The 10,562-nt window shown below is 37.9% G+C and overlaps 1 protein-coding gene across 1 annotated transcript; it reads right to left on the bottom strand.

Annotated features, from left to right (window-relative positions):
• Nucleotides 1–9,680: 9,680 nt before the first annotated feature.
• On the bottom strand, nucleotides 9,681–10,157 carry LOC101840365 (low molecular weight phosphotyrosine protein phosphatase-like). The gene has a single exon (XM_040747970.1). It carries the CDS (start codon nucleotides 10,155–10,157, stop codon nucleotides 9,681–9,683), a length of 477 nt encoding a protein of 158 aa, XP_040603904.1.
• Between the last annotated feature and the right edge of the window lie 405 nt (nucleotides 10,158–10,562).

Genomic DNA, 10,562 nt, shown 5'->3' with positions numbered 1-10,562 from the left:
ACAGACATGCCCTTGATTTTCCTCTTTCCTTCATACCCGTGAAATTCAGCCCCTAAGGAACATCAAAGACCTTCTCTTAGGCTTCTGTGATGCATGTGTTTCCCACATCTTCCAGCAGTCACTAACATCTCTCCTTGAACTACTCCAAATGACAGCTTTAAGTCCTTTTTCCCTTAAACCACAATACATACCTCTGACCAAATAGATGTTTATAAAGGAAATAAAGACAGAGCTTCTTCTAATAAAAGCCCTCTAGCCAAGTCACAGACCACATTGTTTACCACTCTGTAAAGTCCCTTAAGCTGCAGTGTCCAAATTTCTGCCTTCTCCCTGACTGTCTTAGTGTGGATTTTATTGCTATGAAGAGACACCATAAACACGTTAACTCTTATAAAGGAAAACATTTCATTGGAGCTGGCTTACAGTTCACAGGTTTAGCTGATTATCTTTATGGTGGGAAGCATAGAGGGACACAGGCAGACATCGTGCTGGAGAGGCAGCTGAGAGGTACACATCTGGATCTGCAGGCAGCAGGGAGAGACAGTGACCACTGACCGGGTTTGAGCATCTGAGACTTCAAAGCCTGTCCCAGTGAAGCATTTCCTCCAGCAAGGTCACACCTCCTAATACTGCCACTCCCTGTGAGCTTATGTGGGCCATTTTCTTTCAAACCGCCACAATATTCCAAATCCTTACTCAATCCATTCATTCTAGAAGCTCCATATCAAGTTATGAAACAATCTCACTTTACCCCCAGAGACACTTTTCACATTCTTACCATTTCTCCTCCCCAGCAAGCTTTGATGCTTCTTTCCTGTCATTCTATAGCCCGGACCCCTCCCCTGCACCAAGTAGCCCATATTCCTCCTCTAGGATTCTTTTTGTTGCAAGGTGAACACAGTGGCTTTTCCCTGAACTATCTATCAAAAATCACTTCCAATCTATGGGGCCTTGAGTAGTAGATCAGTATTTATCCCTGGCATACAAATGAACTTTGGGTGCCCATCCCACAATGAGGGATGTTCTCTCACCCTGGACTCTTGGGGGGGGGCCTAGGCCCTGCCCTGAACTAAATGACAGACTCTGGAGATCCCTCTAGGAGGGCCTTACCCTCCCTTGGGAACCGAGTGGGGATTGTAGTTCTAATGAGTAGATATAAAACTATATAGAACTAATGTCCTATTTCATCTTTTAATGAGTTGCATAATTTATTACTTCAGGAAAAATTGATTTTCTAAGGAAATTATAATAAAGTCATTTGGGCTCTAATTTGAACTTTAGAGAATTTTTTGTAACTTAACATAATGGTATTTCCAGCAACAAAACCTAAATTTTATTAAATAATACTTTAGATAAGGTTATAGCTACATTTAAAAATGTATCATTTAATTTTAGATAATAATTTTCACACATATAAGCATCATCCAATTTTAAAAATAATATACTTTGAGGTCATTTTTATAAAAAATACTGTTAAAACTTAAAAATAGGTGGGAAACAATGAATGGAGTCAATTAACTCACTGGTCAAGCATGAAACCTAGGAACAGACCTAACTACTCTTACTCAATATTTTATTCTGTATCAAGGTTTCCAACTAGATGACTGGATTCATACAGTGCAGCACTTACACCTGAATTCTGAGGGTTGGGTAGGAAGACATACAATTTTCCAATATCTGTCCTCCTATAAAAATACTTTTTGAAATCTGCCAATTAAAATTAATAATGTGTGTAAGTTGGAGAAGACTGTTGAGAATTAATTAACTCCTATAGCTTAAGGAGTAGCTGATTATGAACTGTGGAAAAAATGAATAGAAATTGCCTGAAGCAACCCAAACACAACACCAGTAATATGATGTCAAAGCAAGTTTACTTCAATGATTCAACCTGCATTTTGGATTTGGGAGAAGAGAGTCTTGAACTTATCATTGCTCTAATAGCATCAGTATTTCAGAGTAGAAATCAAGTGTATTAATCCCTTGATGGAAGTGCCCAGAAATGAACATGATCACAGATACTTCAAAGATGTAGATTCCTGAGTGGTACAAAAGTTGAAAATACAGTATGTGAGGTATCTTCAGCATAACTGCCAGAGTGGTCTCTCTAAAGAGGAAAGCACATCCTGGCATGAGTTATCAAACTCCTACATTCCATGGTTGTTTCTGCCATACAGAAATCCAAGGTCTTCTGTGATCAATCCCACCATAGTCTCTTGCTGCTCCTGTAAAGTTCCAGGTATGATCTCATGTGAAAAGTGTCGAGTTGGCATGCTTCTTGACTCCCACTTCATAACCACAAACAAGCTACATCTTTTGCATGTCTCCATCACTTCCAGAAGGAAGACTCCCTTGGCTTCCACATTCACAATTAGAGCTGACCCACTCTCAAGAAAGTTCTTCTGTGGACCTTATCGTTTTGTCCTGACTGCATTCCCCCAATATATATTTTCTATCAAATTTATTTTCTCATTATATTAACAGTTTATTTTCTGAAACCCCAAATAGATACATGCTTGCAAAAACCTACTATATAGAGAAAATAGTGTGTACCTGGCATTCAGAATATATTTGTCAAATGACTGATACAATAAACCAATGTAAAACATTTGAGCCCATAGCAGAATAGAGTCTAAACCAAAAGTAAAAGTGAAAAGCTAGGGGTGATACTAAAACTAAGGAAAAGCTGCACCAGGACCCAGATAATTTTCAATAACTAGATAAAGAGGATATAACATTAGGGTGTTTAAAGACTCTATGGGAAAAGACATACATATGTATGTATGTGTGTGTGTGTGTGTGTGTGTGTGTGTGTATTCCTTTAAATCACATTATTTGCCATCCAGGTGTCTATATTTATGCTGTGGACAATAGGAAGCATTTTCTGTAAAACTGTTACAGATGGCTGCTTAAAACCGACAAGAGGAAAGGAAGGCTATACACATTTGATGACAGAACAGCAATCCAGTTATTAGTAGTAGCAGACCCCGAGGTCAATATAACATTAAGAGTGTGTCATATTTTGTTCAGTACTATATAACTCATTTTATTTCATTGGCTAATAAAAACAATTATATTTTCATCCAAATTGGCATATTACCCACAAATGGGATAGCTGGGTAAAGGGCTAAGGTACACTGCATCTTTTCATTTTTCTAGGTAGAATTGATTCTCTATCCAAAAGCTGATTTTAAAGGTAAATTTTATATAGACAGAACCTGAGAGCTCCAGCATGCTCCCAATTTATGAAAATTACTATTTCTCGGACTTCATCACTAAGACTTCATTTGCCTTTTAAAATATCTGTAACAAAAATGAATTAAGATCCTTAAAAATTTCATGAATATAGTCAGCAGAATATATAATAGGAGAAGACTACTGTTCAATAAAGGATCCAATTTAGTGGATTAGCTTTTACTGTCAGCTGGGAAGAAGAAACTTCAACTGAGGAATTGCCCAGGTCAGACTGGCCAGTGGGTATGTCTGTGAGAGATTCTTTACTGATGGCTGATGTTGAGGGACCAGTCCATTGTTGGTGTCCCCATCCCTGGGCAGGTGGATCTGGGTCTTTTACAACATTGTTCTGAGTATGAGCCAATAATCAAGCTAGGAAGCAGCATTCTGGCATGGTTTTTTGGTTTTTTTTTTTTTTTGGTTTTGGTTTTTTTTTTTTTTGGTTTTTTTGTTTTGTTTTGTTTTGTTTTTCGAGACAGGGTTTCTCTGTGGCTCTGGAGGCTGTCCTGGAACTCGCTTGGTATTCCAGGCTGGTCTCGAACTCACAGAGATCCGCCTGCCTCTGCCTCCAGAGTGCTGGGATTAAAGGCGTGCGCCACCACAGCCCGGCATCTGGCATGGTTTCTGCTTTGATTCCTGCCTGACTTCCTACAATGGACTCTGGACTGAAAGTGTAAGCTGACAAATAAACCCTTTCCTTTCATAAGTTTCTTTTGGTCACATTATTAATCACAGTAACAAAAGGCAAACTAGAATAACATCACTGATGAAAAAAATGTAGGGCGGGCCTTTGGTGGCACATGCCTTTAATTCCAGCACTCTGGAGGCAGAAGCAGGCAGATCTCTGTGAGTTCGAGGCCAGTCTGGGCTACAGAGCGAGTGCCAGGATAGGCTCCAAAACTACACAGAGAAACCCTGTCTTGAAAAACAAACAAAAAGAAAGAAAGAAAAAAAAAATGTAGGAATAAACAAACAACACCTTCGCTCACTCAAAATTTTATTGTTCTCCCCATGTCTTTAAAGTTTATTTGAGACATTTCTTGAGTACTTTTTTTTTATTTTTGAAAGTATATCTAGAAGAAAAAATTACTGAAAAAATTCACTCAATACAAAGCTTAAAATTTTTCTAATATTTGCACCAGGGATGCATTAGTGTAGAGGTAGAATTTTAAAAGCTCAAAAGCATTGTATGACCATTTTTTGTTTACCAATGACTTTTCATGAAAAAATGGTTATGGGTTGAAAATATTTTACATGATGAAATTAACTACAAGCTAGTATTATCATTTATTAGAATATTAGAATATTTGTGCTGAGGATTGTTCTAGAAAGCAAGTCTAGATTTATAGTGAGGGTTATATAACTCTAATATTACAGATGATAGAAACTGCCTACTCCTTCTTAGGTAACTTTGCCAACAGATATTTCAAATAACTTGCAAAAGATGAAAAGATTCATACAGCCACTTGTTACTTCGATTCAAACCTTTGAACTATTAGTGCCTCAAGAGCTTATGGGTGAGCACATCTATTCCTTACTTGCTTGAGTATTCTGTAAGGTAACACTGAAATTGGAATTACAAATACATTCAATGAGGTAGATAGTGTAAATGGCCAGTGATTAGCAGCAGATAGCTATGGATGTTTGGTTTGGAGGAACTTAAAATGATGGTAACCTGATATATATGAGAATGATGAGAGAGGATATAAGACTCAATCATATAATTTTATACATTTCAGTAAACATTATAGGGAATATAGCTTTAAAGACCTAGTCATACTGCTGTTTATGTCTAGTATCAATCACCATATTTTTGTACACTTAGGTAAGCATTGTGTATACAAAAAATGAAATACTTATAACAGGTAAGCATGGTGTATACAGAAAACAAAACCAAACACTTACGACTTGCTTCCATAGACCTTATTAATTAGGCCTCATTAGAAACTACATTTCATCAATGAAGACATTAAAGATGAGTGATTCATTGACCTGTGTCTCTTTACTAAGGAAAGGTGGTAGTCAAATTTGAACTATTGCCTGGGTTAGATGAAAACAAAAGCTTATGTACAGGAAATAGGCTGGAGATGTTCAACAGAATCTCTGTCTATCAAATCATGGTAAGAAACCAAAGGGAAAGTAATTTTCTATTTTTATTCTAACTTGATTTATTTACATTTCATAACAAATGCTATTATTCTGAAATAAATGTTGAAAATGTATTAGTTGGAAAGCTGAATGGTTTTTATATGATGTTTTCTCAACAAGTCTTTGAAAGTAAGAGGACCATTTCCAGTTTTCTACTAATAACCACTATGCCTACTAACTTTTGGAACTTTTCTTCATAGCAAAGAATGTTCTGAAGCAACAGGCCTGACTGTGGATGAGTAGCGAAAAGACACACATGGCCCAGGACAACAGTCAGTTGTCAGAAAAGCACTATCGATTGCTCAAATGTATTATTAAACAATGTATGAAATCAGGAAAGTACAAGGAAAATTGAAACCAAAATGGCAGATACACCCTGAAATCAGAATATCTTCAAGCAAGATGAATCCAGATTTCCAGTCAAGATTTATATTTGACCGACTATAGCTCAACTGGAGAGTTTACCTCATGTGAGTAAAGTTGTGGGTTCAGTCCCCAGAATCTCATAAAGCAAATGGAGACACTTGTAGTCTCAGGAGTCAGGAAGTAGAAGCAGGAAGATCAGAAAGATCAAGATCATCATAAATCAGAGACCAGTCTTGTGCGTGCGTGCGTGTGTGTGTGTGTGGGGGGGGGGGGTGTATGCTTGTGTGTGTATGTATGTGGAAGTGGATGTTTGTGTGTGTATGTATGTGTGTGCGTGTGTGTGTGGGGGGGTGTATGCTTGTGTGTGTATGTATGTGGATGTGGATGTTTGTGTGTGTATGTATGTGTGTTTGTGTGTGTGTCTAGGTCTGTGTAATGTGTGTGTCTATGGGTGTGTGTGGTGTTGCTGTTTTGTTTTATTATTATTTTTATTTTAGAAAATAATCTTATTTTACATATCAATCCCCTCATTCCTTCAACCTCCCATATCCCCCACTAGCTCCCCTAACCCACACTCCACCCACTCCCCAAGGAAAGTGAGGCCTTCCTTGGGGGATTAACAAAGTTTGACACATCATTTGGGGAAGGGGCTAGGCCCTCTTTCGTGTATCTGGGCTGCAATGGTATCTCTCCATAGAGAATGGGCTCCCAAAGTCCATTTGTGCACTAGGAGGAAACACTGGCTCCACTGTTAGATGTCCCATAGACTGCCCAGGCAGGCTGCTTTTTTTTTTTTTTTAGGCATGTAAAGGTTTTGAGAGTGTTTCAAGAACCCGGATAATCACTCAATGCTTTTAACGATATAGGCATTGGTATAAATGCTTAGTAAAAAGACTCAGAGGTGTTGCCATCACGAAAGATGAGTTAAGAGAGAATATGTGAACACTGTACAAATAAATGTAAAGTTTCAACTACTGAAAGTGGTAAAACAGAGAGATATGAGTAATGGGTAGGCATTGTTGAAAAACTCAGTCAATAGAAAGAAGTTTCATATTCTAGACTGAGAGATCCCATTATTGCAAAGACTGATGATTGCTTTACTATTTAGACATTTTCCCCCTCTTTTTAGTGGTAAATAAACCACACCAGGACAATATGCATTTGTCTGTGTTTCCTAAGTGGTCTCATGCCCTGTCATCATATGTCATAACTGTAATTATGTTTAAAATATTGGAGCTGTGCCTTTCTTTGGAATTTGCCACAAAAACATTGGACCAGCATTGTTCAATAAATGAAGGAGGAAATGCCATAGCAACAGAGGCTTAGGGAGAAGACCGAGAAAAAAATAACGGTGACATTTATTCCTGAAAAATATTTGTGAAAATCAAGGTTATGTTTCCACAGCAACCAACTTTGTTGAGTCCACTGAGCTCTGTTAAAAAATAAAGAAAACTGGGAGGAAAAAACAGAGCCAGGGCTGCCTTGGAATGGTGGTTAGACAACAGTAAGAGAAGCTACAGATAAAATTTATTGGAAAATACATGGAACACTGTTGCTGTTCCTATTGGCTCCCTTTGGGGAGGGGATAAAAGGGGGTGGCTTCAACAGTACAGACACTGGGAGACAGGTGAAAAGGCTAACAGCAGATTCATTTATTTAGCAACGGGGGGGGGGGGGGAACTTTATGTACCGCCCCAGCATCCAAGTGTTTCAATCCATTGACATTGTGTGGTTGCTCCAAATTGGCTAGGCACAACCAGGACCTCTGATAGCAACTGTTGGTAGCCCTTAGGCAGCATCATATGGTTACCCTTCCTTGGTTAGGCATGATCAGGACCTCTGACAATGACAGGCAGACTCCAGGTTGGCTCCTCTCTCATCCTTGTAGGCCTTAACTTCCTACAGGACAACTCAATTAATCAAAGGGTATCAGGTCCTGATACCCTTTAAATTTATTAAAGTTTCATTTACTCATAGTAAAAGCTTGATATGATATCTACACTTTCTGCAAAATTTTAAATGTGTAAAGCATTATTGACTGTGCTTGAGAACTTTAGAGTGTATTTAGTTTGCTCACTGGCATCATTCTTTTTTAATGAAAATATCATCCCTATGTTTTCACTTGGCCTTTTCTATTTATTTCCTTTTTGTGAGTATGGCATAATTATAGTTTTTCTCCCATTTACGAATCTTGATTGTCAGTTTCCTATTTCCTTGCACTTGGCCTCTAGTGAATCTAAGTCAGTCTGTTTTAGATGAGTCATTGAAGAGAAATATTGGAGTATTTACTTTTTTTTGAATCACACTGACCAACATAATCTCTTCAATATTCATCCAGGGATAGATATACCTCCATACTTATTAAAGATTAATAATGTCTCATTTCTGTATATTCCATATATTCTCCATCTATGTGTCTACTGACAGATATTTATGGTGTTACTGCACTGTATTGCAAAAAGCACTAGAGTTTATATTTGAAGCAAATATTTCTTTGAGATCCTAATTTTGATTGTTTCTGTGGAAATATTCAGAAGTGAGATTGCTTGACCAAATAATATTCCCATTTTTAATTTATTGAATATCTCCATATTGTTTTACACAATGATTGCTGTTTTACCTTATGACCAATATAGTTTTAATTTTCCACCTCCTTACCGATACTTCCTGTTCTCAGGGTTTTGTTGTTCCCCACAATAAGAAGCCTAAAAAATATGAGATAATATTTTTTTGTGTGTTGTGTGAAAGTTGATGGTTCTTTGGCTTAGTTTGCTTCATTTATTTTTAAGACAAGGCCTCATTATATAGCCCTAGTTGTCCTGAATCTTACTAGGTGGCTCATATGACCTTGAATTTGTAATTCTCCTGCCTGAGTATCATCAGTCAGGAAACATGAGCAGAGCTACCATATCTAGCTTCGTGGTGGTTTTGACCTGAGTGTCCCTGATGTGTGTTGACATAAAACATTTTTCATATACTATTGATCTCATTTGTATCTTCCTTAGATAAGTATCTCTTCAAGTGTTCAATTACTTTTTAATGTTTTACATATATTTTTTTCATTTGTCAATAAGAAAGCAGGCAGACACCAGATTTCAATTTCAATTATACTTATTAACGTCCCAGTTTAACGCGAATTCTTTTCTGACACATGAATTTGAGGTCACTTTCTGAAAATGCACTTAAATTACATATGCTTGCCTGTAACTTTAAAAAGTGATGAAAGAACACTACAAACATTCCACTGTTTAAGCACACCTTTTTCTTTTTAAGAGGTAAAGTGGCTCAAATAGGAACAAAGCTCAAAAACACTAGACAAAAACCAAGAATAAAAATGCTAATTTTATCAGTCTGTTGCTCCCATTGTCACTGTATAGCCCAGGATGGCCTGCTGGAATTGCAGGCCTGCATTATCACATCCAGCTTCCTCTCTTCCGAATATTTAAATGCCCTCAGTGTGTCTGAGTTTAAACTCTTCCAATGTCAAATGGAAGGTTGATACGGATGGAGTTCTTGTCTGAAAAGTCTGGAACAGGGTACAAGGCAAGCAAATGGCACCCCTGGGTGCTGGCCATGCACACACTCTAGTCGGACCAGACCGCACAGGCTAGCTGGGGTCAGAGGCTGACCTGGACCTTGTAGGTCATTTTTACTTCTTGTGTTCTATTTTGTTCCATATTTGCTTGTTTCACTATTTTGTAATTAGGGCAAGGTGAGAGGTTCAACTAGTCTAAGAGTGCTTATCTTCACCTCAAACTGTCTTACTCAGATATTAGATATATGTTCCTTCTGAACATATACCTAATATCCACCTACAGTTATTTTACAAGTAGACAGTAAGTCAGCTGAAAAGATAGGTGGGACATGGGGCTAAGGACTGCCATCACCCTTGGGCATGGCTCTGTGAGTTGCTCAATGGTAGTGGGCAGGACCACCTAGTGTATCTTCTCCAGGAAGGCCTTGCAGCACCTGGGGTGTTGCTGGTACACTACTTCGAAGTCAGAATCATTGCCATAGTAGGGATCTTCAATAATGAGTTGTTTCTGTGGATCATAGCTCCCAAGTAGCTCAATTTTAGCTTTGCAGTTTTTAACTTGATTACTTTTTCTATTCAAATCTCTCAGATTGCTTTCATCCATACACAGTATATAATCGAATGTAGCAAAGTCTTCTCTTGTAATCTGTCTTGCCTTATGGGCTGTGCTAATGTCATGATTTCTTAGGCAGCTGACAGCTCTTCGGTCTGGGGGCCGGCCCACGTTCCAGTCGGAATCAGCGCTGCTTTCAATGGCCCAATTATCGGAAACATTTTCATCAGTAACCAGTTTTCTGAAAACAGCTTCTGCAATGAGTGACCGGCAAATGTTACCGAGACACACAAACAATACTGACTTGGACCCAACCTCGGCCATCTTTCAGTACAGACCCTGGCACCCAGAGCATGTTCAATTATTTTTAAACTGTGCTTTACTTTTCCCTTTGAAAAATTCCTCATAAAATTTAAATATGTTGCATTTTTATTAAGTTTATTTTTTCTTTTACTATTCAGAATTTTAACTTGTCCCAGTACGACATCTCTGCTTTGTTCCAGTTGTATTTGGTTTTGATATTATGTCATGAAATTAATGCCAAGATCAATATTACAAAGTTTACCATTTTCAGTGTGAGTGTGTGTGTGTGTGTGTGTGTGTGTGTGTGTGTGTGTGTGTAGTTTGGGCTCTGTGTTACTCAGGATTCTCTAGAGAAATAGAATTGATAGAAAGATATGTATCTACAAAGGGGATTTTAAAGGTGTCTTAAAGACTGTGGTAAAGCTA

The sequence above is a fragment of the Mesocricetus auratus genome, unplaced genomic scaffold, assembly GCF_017639785.1.
Source record: "Mesocricetus auratus isolate SY011 unplaced genomic scaffold, BCM_Maur_2.0 Super-Scaffold_100007, whole genome shotgun sequence".
In the NCBI taxonomy this organism is placed as follows: Eukaryota; Metazoa; Chordata; class Mammalia; order Rodentia; family Cricetidae; genus Mesocricetus; species Mesocricetus auratus.
The sequence above is the reverse complement of the archived record's forward strand: the minus strand, read 5'-3'. Positions and strand labels throughout refer to the sequence as shown.

What these genes read in the sequence shown, in the direction of transcription:
- LOC101840365 (XM_040747970.1), bottom strand. Translation starts at nt 10,157, where the DNA reads ATGGCCGAGGTTGGGTCCAAGTCAGTATTGTTTGTGTGTCTCGGTAAC.